Raw genomic sequence first — 15425 nt, 5'->3', positions numbered from 1 at the left:
AGATGCTGACTCTTCACCCTAGCAATGAAATAATCAAACACAGTGCCTTCAACACGGTAACAGTATTCTCACAGGTTATAAAAATTGGCCTTTCACTATAGATTTCAAACTTTCTGCCACACCTCTAGCATTACAGAAGCTGAAAGCTTGGGCGCAGCATTAGAGCTGGAAAACGTGAGGCTGGAAAACACAGGGAAATTTTCTGCTTATTACTCTTTTCACATTTTTAAAAAATGTATAATAAGGGAAAGTTATGGCACTGATACGATTTCTGTCTCCTCCTTGAACTGTAGGAAATACACTTGTATTCCTGTGAGCGCGCACAACATGTGGTTCCTCAAGCAGCCACTGAAATAGTAGAGAGAATTAGGTGGTCAACAACAAGTTTAATTGTAGAATCCTGTCAAACGCATGGAGACAACCTGGCTTGTTTGGGCTGTGTGCTAGTGAGGACGGGGAAGAATGCTTCAAAGGTACAGGAGAACATCTTCTGATCTCTACTTGATGGTTTCTCCTGAAGAACTGTGAAGTGCATCTTTCCTTGCCAATACTTTGCTCTTCATTAGGTGATAACAAAGCCATCAGCTGGTTTGCAACACATGCCTGGGCACCAACTTCCATACGCCCAGTGCATTCTCTAGGCTACATGGGGACAAGATTTGTTGGTAGAGCATTGCCGGACATACTGATCACATACCAGGTAGGCCAAACACCAACTAAACTTGAGGGTATAATAGTCTGTCACCTTCTCCTCTCAAGGCTCTTGATAAGAAAAGACCATCCTGGCGGTCAAGCACTGGCTATTTCGTGACTATCACCCCTTTCTGCTCACAGTCCCCACATTTGGGAAGCTGCCCTCTCCATTTCACACAAGTGCACCCCAGGCACGCAGGGCAGTGAAGGGTTAATTTAATTAGTTCTGTGTGTGTTCAAAGAATTACAGGCAACTTCATTTAATTATTAAGTAGCCAATCAGGTAATCTCTGTATCTGATTAGCACGCTAATGAAATAATGTCTTCCAGTTCAAAGCTGTCATTCCAATCAGGAGACAGCCCTTCAGCTAGAAGGAAAAGCTGGCCAGGTTTCCATGGGCTCAAGGCTCTGGATTTTGGAGCGGGGATGGGAATAGGGAGTGGAAACCTTTCCACCTTCCCTCTCGTTGTCTCTGCCTCTGCACAGAACAGCACAGCTCCCACTTCCAAACAGGCGGGCACATTGGCCCCAGAGAGGCTCCCTGATGCTCCATGCAAGTGTCCTGTGTCACCACCACCTTGTCCCTTCTCTCGCACTCCCAGATGCCGAGGAAGTGGACCAGAGCCTGGAGAGTGCCAGGCCATTAGCTTATTGCCTAGGCACTGCCAACTGAGAGATCTGCTAAATATGTGGGGCATGACTCTGCTATGGTCCACATGGGAGAAGAGCCACACAGCAAAGCCATTACAGCACTAAGAGGAAGCCAGAAACCCTCCTCCCTCCCCCACGCCGTGCTCTGCTCCTGTGTCATATGCAGTTATTTCCAGCCTGGGGAAAAGTGCAAGGCGGCAGCTGTCACACGAGGCAAGGACTTGCCCCTTTTAAACAGGGATTTCAGGACTAAATGACCCATTACAATTAACACAGCTGCAAGAACTGGGACACTTCCACACAAGAGAGGGGGCTTTGGGAGTGGGGGAGGAAAGGAGGAGACAAGCAGAGGGTTAGGATCATACTTCCAAGACCTGGTGTGCGGTCTCCCACCCCTCCGCTTTTCAAGTATTAGCTCAGCTGTCCTCTTCCAACTGCTACCGCTCAGCCTAAGCCCGGCGAGGCAGCCGGGCCGGGGTGCGCAGCCCAGCCCAAGCACGCCACACCACCTCCTCCATCAGCCCCTTACTCACACGACTGCTCCTGCTCAGACCCAGCTCAGAAACTCCCTTTTCCCGAAGAGCAGCGCTGGCCAACTCCACTACACGACAGCGGCACGGCTGCTTTTTGCCTAGCGGCGTACAGGATAACTTTTAATGAGCTAGCCCAGGTTTATCGGAGGAGCTGCAGCAGGATACAGTTCAGCACAACTGAACCATCCCAGCGTTTATCCGAGGAGTCCGACAGATGTTGCTGTCCATGCTCAAGCCTGTGCTGCTGCTGCATCTGTACGTCCTCTACTGCCAGTTTAAATGCTAACTCAGCTCCAATTGCCGCAGCTGCCGGCGTGTCTTTGCACCGCAGGGCAGGCATTTCCCATTTCTGAGCACTAGATCACCTTCCCAGCGATGCTCCCACTCTACCAGTGCACTCCCCAGGAAAAGAGTGGAGCCTCAAGGATGCTCACGCCAAACAGCACCAGTTTTGTTTAAGTCACCACGCTGAAAACAAATGCAGAGAGAATCCCAAGAGAAAGCACAAAAATTGTGAGCAGTCCCTAGCTGGCCGGCCAGCCAGCCAGCTGGCTTTCTATGAGGATGCTGAAGTGTTGACACTTTTTGTTGATCCTTTTTTTTCCTGAGCATATCCCATGGACAAGAAACAGCGCTGCCGAGAGGGAAGACGTATCTCCCCCTCTTCTCTCTGCTGACTGCAACCATTCCAAATGAAGGAAACCAGTTAGATCAAGAAATTCAGGCTTGGACATCACAATGAAGCATCCACTAATAATCAATCCCTTCACAGCAGCCTTCCTGCCAACTGGCTACGGACTAGGCAATGATTATAAATTGTAGTTATTCCTCCAAGGAAAGAAAACGCAACATCATATGGAGGTCCAAGCTTACCCTTTAATTCTGAAACCAGTCCCACTTACAAAAAAAGACAAGTCCTCCTAACTGCCTGTCCTGAAAGAAACTAAACCCTGAAATCCAAAGCTGGGTTCCTCTGGGCTTGTGCTTTGCTATTCACACACACACAAAAAAAACCGCCCCAAAAGTGACAAAACTCATATCATCAAGTTAGCAGAAAATTCTAAAAATGCCGGGGGGGGGGGGGGGGGGGGGGAGGGGGGCGGTTATTGGAGACCAAGATATTATTGTCACCCCTGTATATCTGGCACCCCACTACCTCAGGAAGCGCACACAGGAGAACCTGCCGAGGCAGAGCTGCCCCAACACTTATTAACCAGGACGCAGATGCAATTCGAGCCCGACTTAGGCGCAAGCGACTGAAGTGGCCACCTGGGGACCCGCATTCCTTGACAGCTCCACCGCCCTGTGCATTCCAGCCCCTTCATCCCCCAGCCCTGAAACCAGGTCAGGGAGTCAAGGCACAGCATGACCTGATCTCCACCTCTGATAGTACCAAGTCCTGTCCCATCCCCTCTTGTCACCCTTGCCACAGTCAGGCCACATTGTGCCACCTTCCCCCCCTACACACAACAAGGATACAGAGATACCCATCCATGCATGTGAAGGGACTCCCTCTCGATGCCATGGCTATTTGCGGATCAGCCATCATCCAAAACTTCCCAAAATGAGAAAGTCCGGGTGTTTGGTAGGTCAGACACTTACTACAGTGAGTAGTTTGTTCCGCTGAGGGACTCGTAACACCCTCCCAAATTACACACTGCCCTTTACGGGATGCCGCAGCAGCTGGAATGGGCTCCCTTCTCACATTCCTTAATAAGCACTTCCATCGGAGAGCAGGGTGGATGCAGGGCATCAGCTGCAGTTAATCATAACCAAGAGCTGGGCTCCCTTTCCCCATGCTGCCCGGCACTATCTGAAGTCTAAGAATATCCAGCACCACCCGCCCTGCTGCTGGGGCAGGGGGAGTCAAGTGGTCCGAGCTCCCAGCCCTACAGGTCTCCCTATTACAGGAGACTTTCACTCTGCCTCCCCCAAGCAGCAGCCTTCAGCGGGGCCCCCCGATAGCTGTTTGAGATCCTACAGATCATGGAAAGATAATCCATTGCACTACTAATGCACTACTGCAGCTGTCCATGGAGAAAATCCCCTTTCAACAACAACAACAACAAAAAAAAAAAACCAAAAAAACCCCAACGCCTCAAGCCCTTTGATCCTCTCCAACACACAATTATCTTAAGGGCAAAATAGTCTTCTGTGCCTCGGCACCTTGTATTGGGCTGAAAGAAAGGAAATTGAGACTGCTATTCCCTGTTTATTCTACATGGCTGCCCTATCCGACAAGGCAAGTCGCTCCGGCCTCTTCAGCACAAGCAAGCAAATCCTGATGGAGAGATACGTGCATCGCTGGGTGACCAGAGCATAAGGAATACTTTCTGGGGGAAAAGGGTTTGTTTATTTAAAAGAGAAAAGCCTGAATTTCTAGGAAAGATAATAAAACTTTTCACCTTTTTTTTTGTGTGTGTGTGCGAGACAGCTACAGTGACATTTAACTGATTTCAACTGCATGTTCAGATCTGACTTTGGAAGGAACAATTTAAAGGACAGTTTAAAGGACAACTTAAAGTTGACTACCATCAACTTTAAATTAAACTACTTCTAACCAGTACCCTAACTGGAAAAAAAAAAATACATACAGCAAGCCTTGATTTAGTACCAAAAAACAACCCCCAAACCCCTTTTAGAGAGGATGATCGGGATTCTTCCCCAGGTGCCCCCCTTGCTGCATGACCTCTTGTTACCTGTGCGGTCTCACTCCACCTGCTACCCAGGGCTGCAGTGTGATAAGTGTTTCTTTCAGCAGAAGGGTCAGCTATAAAAAGCCCTTCCCTTCCCTGCTGCCTGTTTCCATTCCCGTGCTGCTGCTTCAGTCATGCTGGTACAACCCTTTTGTGGGGCTGTGGAGGGAACCGGCTGGGGGAACTATTCCTGGTTAGACGTAGCTCACTTAAAGAAAAAAAAAAAAAAAAAAGAAAAAAAAAAAAAGGTGTTGCGGTTTTTAATCCGGGTGAGCAGTTTTACTGCCATCCGTGACGGGTGGCCGGAGCTGCCGTGGGAAGGCGGTGTGAGAATGGATGTCCTCAGGTTGCACCAGACACTGCTGATGAGTCCACACTAATGCCTCAGGGAAAATGGCCACGTGATGTCAAACTCTCCAGTGAAGAATACAAAAAATAGGAAACAAACAAAAAGAGTCACTTCTCTAATGCCCTGAAGTACTATTAATTTCAGAGGTACCCACAACTGCACTTTATACAAGGATTTTTAGAAAACTCATCTAAAAATCCCAACAAAATGTTACTCCTTGTGAACATTTCTCCATCAATCACCCATTAACAAGTTTTGAATTCTTGGCTGCCTCAACCAAAAGCAACAGGAGTGCTGAAGTCTTGAACACGCAGTTTCTATATAGAGTACCCACCATACTTGGCCCCTGCTATCATCCCAAACATGTTTACATGTCAGTGCACACACGTGGCCTGGGCACCGCATGGGACAAGACATGATCTTTGTGAGAGGAGGATGCAGAAAAGAGGAGAAGTGAAGAGAAGCACTGAGAAATGTCAGATGCAGGGATGTGAAGGGCTGCCGTCCTCCATGTTCAGACTGCAAACCCTTCGGAAACCAGGACGCACTTTTACTTGCAAGTACAATGTATTTTGCATTTGAAAACGCATTTCACTCTTACAGGGCACCCTTACTGTTACTTATTCAGGAGTCATGAAGCAACTTAGGCCTAACCTTTACTGGCCCAGCACAAAAGTAAGGTCCTAAAATACCACAGGAAAGCACAGAAGGGGTCTTGCTCACTGTTTTTTTTTTATCTTGCTTATTTTTCAGCATTTGAACCTTCCCAGCACACCAGAAGAGGGAGCCTTTGACTCCTCTCCCATGCTCATCATTTGTTTTATATTAGCAACAATGACAAGCTCTATTAAGAGTCAAGCTCTTTAAATGAACTCTCACCTTTTGCCTCCAAAAACAAACAAAAAACCCAAGCAAGGAAAAAAAACGACCAAAAAACCCCAACCACAACCCTCTTTACCTTATGTTATGGATATATAAATATTTTTGCTTCCATACAACTCCCTGTGTACAGTGTTCACCAGAAACAAGCAAACTAGCTCTGCCTTCCAACCCTTTTGCCATGCAAAACTCCAGCCCCTTTATGGCAGGCTTAACTCGAGGGAAAGAGCCAGAAAATTAACGGCTTTACCAAGGAGGAAGAAAAAGACCCTTCCAGAGCTCTTTTTACATCACCAGCCTCAGCAACCAGAACTAAACTAAGGCTAGAGTTCCAAGAGCCATGGTGGATCAACCCAACAGCTCGTGGCTACTAAAAGCACGAGGTCCCGCTCCCACCGCAGCACCGCAACCCCTCAAAAGCCCATCCGGGACCCAGCAAGCAGCTGGGCTGGTGCCGGGGAAGGGGCAGATCACAAAGTCAGAAGCAAAGCCAGGGCAAGAGCTTGAAAGGGACCAGGATAGGATGGTCCTTCTGGCAGCCGGCAGCCCCCGAAACCAAAGCTTCGGGTTTCACTGCTCCCTCAGCAGTATGTGTGCCCTCCTTCCCACCGGGCTGAACATGCCGGCTCAACCACACCGATGTAAAAACCAAGAGAGACACCACCACCTTGTTGCTGAACTAAGCTACGTTAATTTGGAAAGAGCTGAGACAGCGTAAGTATATCTAGGGTGAAGAGCTTGCACCATTTAAATCAGATCAGTCCCAAAACTGCGTTAAACTGTTGGCCTGGCCCAGGGCAGAGGTGGCTTGAGGACCACCCTCATGTTTAAAATTGTTCAGTATTAACTTCACATATTGGCTTCTCCAGCCAGCCCTCAGCAGCCCTATGCTGCACGATACCAGCAGCTTTGCGTTTTCAGTGGGGAGCCCGTGTTTTAGCTAGGCATTTACAGGCTATAAAGAGTTCATCAAGAAGTTGAGGCAGCTCTGAAAGCAGTTGCCACGTCGGGTTGCGAGGCCACCTCAGCGCAAAGCAAAGACCTTGACTGCCATCAGCCCCGTAGTGTCAAGTTATTCCCCCGTCCCCGGTAAAGGCGGACTTAAAAGCCCCTAAAAAAAGCAGAAAAAAATGTGTGTTCTGGCAGTAAGCAAACCACACTTTTCCCCATCAGCTGTTTTCTGTTCCTCACACAAAAGGCCGCAAACCCCTCCTAATTGCAGGAGCCCTCCACCTAACAGACCCTGCTCTCGGGGCCCTCCTCCCCAGGAACTGGGGGAGAACGGGGGCACAATAGGAAGGAGACCGGCTAAAGGGAATAGATCTGTTAAATTAACACATTTTCTGTCAACCAAATCAGCTGCCCCCAGTGCTATTGTTGGTGAAACAATGGAGACCCCAGGAATGGGCACCCATTAAAAGGAACAAGCCTGCTGAAAGGATACACTCTGAGGCACAGCCTTGTGTGTTTAACAGGATTCTCTACTGTAAGGAAGGAGGAATCACTAGGCTGCATTGTTCCCACCACCACAGCAGATGCTGTTGCTTCTGGTAACGAGGGGCGAGGGGGGGGTGGAAATAATAAAATAATAATTTTCATACCTACCTACAATACGGTTTACACGATAAACCTTTAATTCGGGAACTTTTAACCGCCTGGCTGTTGTCGTTTCTGCCTGTAGCCCTTTTCTGGAGGAGATTTTTGCCTGAAAGAAGTCTATGAAAGCATCCATTGCCATTACAAAAGTTAATTCTTCCCCCTTCATGCAGGCACTTAACAGATGCCAGGGGCAGAATGGCACAGCTCTGCCGGCATTATTCGCGGGGAGAGAAAGACAGCAGTTAAGCAGGTCCACGTATAAAGCTGCAACACTTTAAAGGTGTTGCTTTTAGCTGGTTTGGTTAGAGGGAATTCCAAAACGAACGAACTTTGGAGGCCTAATTTAGATGCGCTGTGCAGAAGTTTACATCAGCTGTGTTGAATTGGTGCAGGTTTGTGGTAGTGAGTCTTTGTAAACAAAGCAAACTGCGAAGTCATATTTAAGCTACTACACAAAGCATCTTTTTTTCTTTTTCTTTTTTTTCTTCTCCTTCTAGCGGGGAAAGACTTGCACCAGATTATCTTAAATTGGTTTTTAATTAAGTTCAGCTTAAACTGTTAAACTTGTGGGTGCAGAAACACTTCAGCTAACACCAGACATGATTTTCAGTCGGTGGCACGAGCAGAAGAGGCAATTGCCTCCAACTAACACCACAGAAAGCCCGTACTGTCAATCCCCACGTACTCCATCCAAGACTTCGAAATTCTTATCGAGGTCCACTTTCTCTTCTGCCTTCCGCTGCTGCAGTCATTCCCTGACTCCCCTGTCACCTAAGCCAGATCCATTCAAAATGTTGCTGTCAAAATAACCTTCCTTATCCATTGTTCAGACACCCTTTGGCTGCGTGCAGTCACTTCTTGTTTCTTTTCAGAGGCTTAAGATAATGTTTTAACTCACATATCAGCCCCCTCAACTACCTATTCCTTTTTTTTTTTTTGTACCCAATTATACCAGTCCCATTATATAAAATGTAAACACTTGTTAGAAAGTTTAAGATCTACAGTTGGGAAAGATGTGACTTGCATTTGAAATGGAAACTGATCTAATGCTTTCCAATTTGCAGACCACTTGAAACAACAGCTCTGAGAAGTATCTCTCTGCCTCCCCCTCCATTAATCTCAATGAACTCTAGAGCCCAATACTGACATGTAGAGTGTTAATGATTCTATTATGAACAGAATAACTAAGGCAGCAAAAGTGAGGACCAGCAAAGTAAGAACTGCTGCTGGAACAGACGTGGGGAAAGGGATGAGGCACTGTCAAAGCCACTAAACCAAACAGCGAAAGGGACAGGTAGAAAAAACAATATCAACCCTCCATTTCATTTTGTTTTTTTTAAATTTGATTTTCAAACAACAAATACCCAGCTCGCACCCTCTACTCCAATGAAGCTGATGTTGCCCAGGGGAAGCAGAGCCGCTGTGGTATGTAACCTGAATTCACACAGCAGTCCATAAGTGGGTCTCTCCGCACAATTGGACTGACACTTTTTCTTTTCAATACGTTTGAAGCCCATCATTTTTTCCAACCCTGTCCACTCGCCGTACAGCACCTCCTCCCTGCACCGCCAATTACTCTACCCTTCCTCAGACAATTTGCTTTTTCTAAAGCCAGGTGCTTTGCGTGAGAGTGAAGTTTTAGTGAGCAGATCTATTGTTCGCTCTCGTGTCAGACAGTCAGTGCCCACTCCCTTCCACTTTAGCGTTGCCTACAGCCAACGGGCAAATGACAGGAGGGACGGACATCCTATTGCCTGAACTGTTGTACTGAGAAGGCACTGAACTCAGACTTACCTTCTATAAGTAGAGTTGACCTACATGAATTCACCGACATTTTCATCAGCTTGCTGTACCTACTTGTTGCATTGATCTTAATTAGATTCTAAATTCTTCTGATCAGAAACTACCTGGCCATGTCAGCTATCATACAACACGACAAGGCAGCAGTAGATGCTGTACGCGCTACTGTAATACAAACAAGAATGCAGCACCAGACCAGAACATAGCTATAGAGTGGTGAAGACTTAGTGCTCAGGTACTGTACCACACTACCTGGGCAATTAACCCCATACGGACACTGACAGAACAGGAAGATTGTGTCATTTTGGTGTCATGGATCACAAGGGATGCACCTGGAGGGCACAGAACAAGGGGCTCCACAGAGAAATTTCATCAGGACCTAACTTGACAGGACAATGGAGGTCAAAGCACACTCAGCCATCCCATCCTCACTAGGAAAAACATTTTTTGCAAAGTATCAAATTTCTAACACATTTAGAGTTTAACACATTAAAAAACCCCACGATATTGCTTTTAAAGCTGCATCTGGTTTGCACAGATAGAAGAAACCCTGTTCTTTGCGCTCTCCTTCACACGGCTGCAGCCCAGCTCTTCCTCTCCCCACACTCTTCCTCCTCCTGCGGGACCCACGGGAGCAGTAGCAGCCGCTGGTTTGTAACAGCCACATAATATTCCTGACAGAAAGGCCCTGTTCAAGAACCGACACGGCAGATACCGCACTACAGGAGGAAAAAGGTGGGCAAGAGCAGTGGTGCCCCGTCTGGAGGTGGGAGGAGCGTACCTAAAGGTAGAGCCAGAGCGTGAAGCGCTAGGAAGGGGCAAAAGGCGAGGAAAAGCATCTTAAAGCGGTAGTGAAGTTAACAGCAGAGGCAATTTGCCCAAAGGCGCTTTTAAAAACCACAGGAAAAGATTTATGTTTTCCCTGTGTAATGTGGCTTTCCCCCCCCTTTTCCAAATAAACTAAGTTAACAACAATGTTTTGACTATTTTCAAGCACGTTCTAGAAAGTCACCTCCCCTCGACCTACCCGGGCAGAAGTTCCTAAATGTTTCAGCCCACAGCTCCTGGGAGCACATGCCAAAGAACTGGGTGGCCGAGCCACGCTGGCTTCTGTCCAGTGTTTTCAAGTTGTGCTGAAATACGGTTGAAAACGTTAAATATCCTCCTAATATTTTCGATGCAAACAATCCCTGCAGCTGCCAGGAAGATATTTCAGTTGCAGAGAGGAGGGCAACTGGCCAGGAGAGACTTTGTCACAAGGGGTGTCCCACATTACAGTCCGGTCTTGGAAGAGGGAAACAAATCACTCCCTATCATCACCTGCCCTAACTTGACTGTGGAAAGCATCATTTCTGTCCATCAAAGTAACGCCTACCAAGAAAAAAAAAAAAAAAAAAAAAAAAAGAATGTGTCCCATACGGCTAGGCCTTTTCCCACGGGAGAACTGTTAGAGTAGGTAAGGACAAACCTGCTCAATGCAGATTTAACAAACCACCCTAGAAAGAAGCCACAACAACCAAACTAACACAACTAAAAGCCCACTTTTGAAGTAGCATGAAAGTTTTGTACAGCAGATGGCTGACAAGGCAGCCATTTAAACAGGGGAGGGAGGGAAATAAAAACCCACCCCAGAAGGCAGAAGTGCTCTCTGCCATCCTCGGAGATCCACATAGAATCACGGCATGAAGCTGAACGTGTCCCGGAGCACCCGCTCCTGGCCCACTGAACTTTTGACCCGTTGGCAGTGGCTGAACCCCTTCTGAGCTCATTGCCTGCCGATGATGCTGCTGCTGCGGCAGAGATTTGAAAAGAGGATCCCTGCGCCTCATCAGGCGCCTGCATCTGCCAGAGCCAGCATGGGGGCCGGCTGCGCCCACCCCCTTCCTGAACAATGCCCAGGGCCCGGCCTGATGGATGCGCTCCTTTCTTCCAGTTTTGGACACCCCTTCCCCGTAGTGTCTACTCACTGGTCCAGCAAAAAGAAAACAAAACATCTGCTTCCCAGGTTTCTGACATCCAGCTGCTGATGGCAGCTCCGCATCTGGAAGCTTCACTTTCTTTTGGGCCAATAAGTAGAGGGTGAAAGGTTTGCATTTAAAAAGGAAAAAAAAAAAAAATATATAAAAAGAGCTCCGTGCTGCCTCCCTGTACTAAAGCCCCCAAACTTCTCAAATACCATCAGCAAATCTGCTCAGCATGGGAGGGATGGGTCCAGATGGCCTTCCATTACAGAGCCTTCCAGCTAGCTATGGGCAGACCCACCAGAAGAAAAAAAGTCAGTGAGGGGCGGAACAAAAAAACCCCAAAACAACCAAACCACCCTATCAAAACAAAAGATAACTACAGCTGCTTTTGGGTTGGTTTTTTTTTGTTTGGTTGGTTTTTTTTTTTTTGCTTTTGTTTGTTTGTTTTTTAACACATTGAAAGATCAGGTTTTGTCTAGTTTGGGGACTGCAGAGACTTGTAGCCGTGAAACTCTAACCTCATGCTCCCCTAAAACTGGGGAGAGGGAGAGAGCAGAGGGTATTTGTTACAAGCAGAATTAAGGTTTGTTTAAAACTTTCACTTTTTGTAACAATGTTGTAAGAGCTTAGCACCAAACTCCCCACTGGAGATACACCAGTATCGGAAAAAGAAATTAAGAAAAAAGCCACCAACCAGGATTTCCCTTGAGAGGAGCTGGGCCCTCCAAGGAAGAGGAGAATATCCTCCGAGAAGAGCCAACTGTATCCAGAGTAAGGCTATCCCTTAGAGATATGGGACACAGCCGGACAGACATTTGCCATGAAGCTCAAGGAGTTTGAGCATGACCATCCTCCAGCTGAAATCCTCTGAGCTGAGCCACCCCAGCTCTCCATTTCTGCTTCCGCACACAAGGAAAGAGATCCACCCAAATCACCTGTTTTATTTCACATCCAAATGGACCAGGGCACTCACCCCTGGCTTACCCATCAGGGACAGTAACTTTTGAGGGAAGGGGCAATAACTTCTCAAACCGCTCACATTCAGCCACCAGCAAATCTCCCCACGGTAACCAAAGCTCAAGGAAGGAAATGCCATTTGCAGATGAGCACAGTTTCAATTTTTGATGGCTGGCTACGGTTTTATTTCCCCTTAATATTTGCCTCAAGTCCTGGCATTCCCTGAACCCCTAGAAGAACGGCCACCTCTGTTTTATTCAGACACCCCTGAAGCTCAAAGCCCATCTCGGAGGCAGCAGTGAAACAGCCAGGATGGACACTGGCATTATTAGATTCAAAAATCAAAAGGAGAGCCTTGTTTACGCAGCCAAATAAAGTACAAACCAAAAATCACACAAAGCAAGACTCTTTAAAAGAAATGTATAAGTCTCTTTGCTGACAATCGGTTTCACACCATGAACTGTTTGGGCAAGCTCTTTGTGCAAAGCACCGTTCCCAGATATCCCCGATTCCAGTGACGAGACTGGAAAACTTCGCCAGGCGAGGGGTAACAAGATGGTGAGCTTGAAGGAACAGCAAGTTTTGAAACCGCCCGCGCTGGGCTGCTCACAGCGTGCTGGAGAAGGAGATTTACTCCGTGTGCCTCAAGACACCGAGTTCTGACAGCTGCATCTGTCCTCTTGCAGCATCCCGATTTCAACCGTGATTTCCACCGTCCCTCGGACAAACGCCATCCTTTGAAACCCGCCATCCTTTGAAACCCGTTTCTGCCAAACGCTGCAGGCCATCCACACGCACAGAGGTTTTTGGCGACGCTTTTGCAGTGTACTGCTTCTGCTCTGCAACACCCCCCACAACCCCCCCAGCACCAACCCGCACGCACTCCTCGTCCCGGGCATCCCCCCAAAAAAGCAAGTTAATTTGTTCCGAGTGATGTTAAACTCCCCCACCCTAAGCGTGCTCCGGGAACCAAAGGGGAGCCCACATTTACTTCATTTGTGAAGCAAGCCAGATGCTAATTGCCTCCAAAGGTGAAAGGCTAGTGCCTTGGCCCTTTTATCATTGTAAATTCAGGTTCCTTCAAGACTTTGCGCTGCTGGGCCCGGAGAGCCTCCCCCTTTAATGGTTTGGCATCAATAGGAGGGGGAGGGGAGTTCCCTTTCGCAAGAAGTTGCATCATTGAGAGACCTTATCCCCTTTCAAGATTTCGCACCGCATAAGGGATTCCCCCTCTTCAGAAATTCACATCCTGCTCGAGGAGGTTTTTTTTTTTTTTTTTTTTTTTTTTGCTCTTTAGGGCTTCGCGCATCCCATTGAACTTTTAAGCATCTTTGGAATTCGCATTCACGGGGCAATTACTGTCTTTAAAAAAAACACACGCCACCACGTTATTCACCCGGTTTATTGCCAACGCGCTGGCAAGAATAGCTTTTCACAGCAAGCACAAAAGATTGCCTACCAGGACACACTTTGTTTGTAACATTTGTAGCCAGAGCACAAAATATTTACGGAACATTAGCCACGCACGCGAAAAAAATCTGAATAAAAAAAAAGGGGAAAAAAAAGGAGGGGACAAGAAAGTTACAGTGGGAAATAGGTAAAAATGTACGAAAGCCGAGAGTTTTCCTTCCCTGCGCGGGAGACAGCGGCACCGTCTCTCCACCGGAGCCTCCGCGGAGCCGCACAATGAGCGGCGCGGTGCCCCGCGGAGCCGCCCGGCCTCGCCGGGATGCGGGAGAACGGCTGCACCTCCCGCCGCCCGGCTCGGCTCGGCTCAGCTCGGCGGCGACCCTCCGCGCCTTCCCCGACCCCCCAACGGCACCGGCCAGGTGGGGACCTCCTTCCTCCAACAAAAGGGACCAACTTGGGCAAGGGCTGAGCGGGCTGGGGACACCCCCCCTTCAACAACAGCCGCGCGTACCCCCGGGGGAGGTGGGGGGTTACCGGCCAGGCCCGCCTCTCGCCGCCACCATTTTGGGCACGGGGGACACATCGCCGGCTCCGTGCCGCGGCCGTCCCGTCGTCCCCCCCTCCGTCCGTCCCCCCCCCCACCTTTGTGTGCGGACACCGGCCCGGCGGAACAATGCGGCCCGGCGGCGAGCGGCCCCTCTCCGCCCGCGGCTGCCCCCGCCGTGCGCCCCGCCGGCTCCGCAGCCCGGTGGGGGTCCTGCCCGCCGCCGCCCCGGGACGAGCGCGCCGAAAGTTTGCGAGCGCGCCCGGCAGGGACGGGGAAGTTGTTGCATCTGCGGCAAGCGGAGGGGGAGACCCCGCGCTGCATCACCCCGGGATCCAGCGGCTCACCGGGAGCGGGTGGGTGTGTGTGTGTGTGTGGGGGGGGGTGCCCTCCGCCCCACCGCGAGGCACGGGACCCGCCGGGCAGCGGCAGCCCCCGGGCTGGGGCGAGACCGGCCGGCGCGGTGCCCGGCGGGGCGCGCAGCGTGCTGGGGGACGGCGGCCGCGGGTCTCTCACCTCGATCTCGAAGTCGGGCAGGCGGAAGGCGGTGCGGAAGAGGGAGCAGAAGTGCGCGATGGCCGGGACTTCCCACCAGGAGCGGAGCTCGTCCAGCGCCACCGCCGCCTCCGGGCCGCCGGTGCCGACCACGCCGCCGCCGCCGCCGCCGCAGCCGCCGTCCTCCTCCGGGCACATCTCCCGCGGCCGCCGGCTGCCTGCCTGCTGCCTGCCGCCCGCTCGGCTGCCTCACTCCGCGGGCGGCTGCGTGGTGCCGCCGCCGCCGCCGCTCGGCGCTCCGGCTCCGCCCGCCCCCCGGCGCCACGCCGCTCAGCGGCCGCCCCCCGGCGGCCCCGCGCTGCCCCCTCGCTGCCGCCCGCGCATGGGGCGGCTCGGCGCCGGCGCGGGGGCGCTAGGGCCGGCGGGGGCGCTGCTGCTACTGCTGCCCCTGCCGCGGACGGCCGCCGCTGCGCGGGCCCATCCTCCCTCCGCCGCCCGCGCCCTGCAGTGCAACCGCCGCGCCGCCGGGGAACAGATGGGCCCGGGGCGGGCGGGGGCGGCGGCGGGGGGGAACGGGGACGGCCGGACTCGGGAGGGGAGGGGCGGGGTCCCGCGCGGGCAGGGGGAGGGGGCGGGGCTCGGTGCGGGAGGGCGAATAGGGAGGTGAGAGCGGGTGGGAGGGGCCCAGCGGGGCGGGGCGCGGGGAGTGGACAAAAGGCGTGAGGGCGGGGTGGGCGGGGCCCCGGCGGGTGGGGAGGCTGCGCCGCCGTGCACGAGGAGGGGGTGGAGCCGGCGCTCATCATAACAACAGGGCCCCCCTGAGCCCGCCTGGCCACGCCTACTGGGGCGGGGCC

The 15425-nt window shown here is 50.9% G+C and overlaps 1 protein-coding gene across 1 annotated transcript in view; it reads right to left on the bottom strand.

Moving 5' to 3' along the window:
* The window catches only part of CECR2 (CECR2 histone acetyl-lysine reader), a gene marked incomplete at its 5' end in the record, with an annotated part of 98106 nt that extends 83337 nt beyond the window's left edge, over nt 1-14769 (bottom strand). The window contains one exon of the mRNA XM_082498391.1: nt 14593-14769. Coding sequence (XP_082354517.1) covers nt 14593-14769 — 177 coding nt within the window. The remainder of the gene's footprint in view (nt 1-14592) is intronic.
* Between the last annotated feature and the right edge of the window lie 656 nt (nt 14770-15425).

Source organism: Vanellus vanellus, assembly GCF_965231255.1.
Source record: "Vanellus vanellus genome assembly, chromosome: 1".
NCBI lineage: Eukaryota > Metazoa > Chordata > Aves > Charadriiformes > Charadriidae > Vanellus > Vanellus vanellus.
This window is presented reverse-complemented; position numbering and strand designations above follow the sequence as displayed.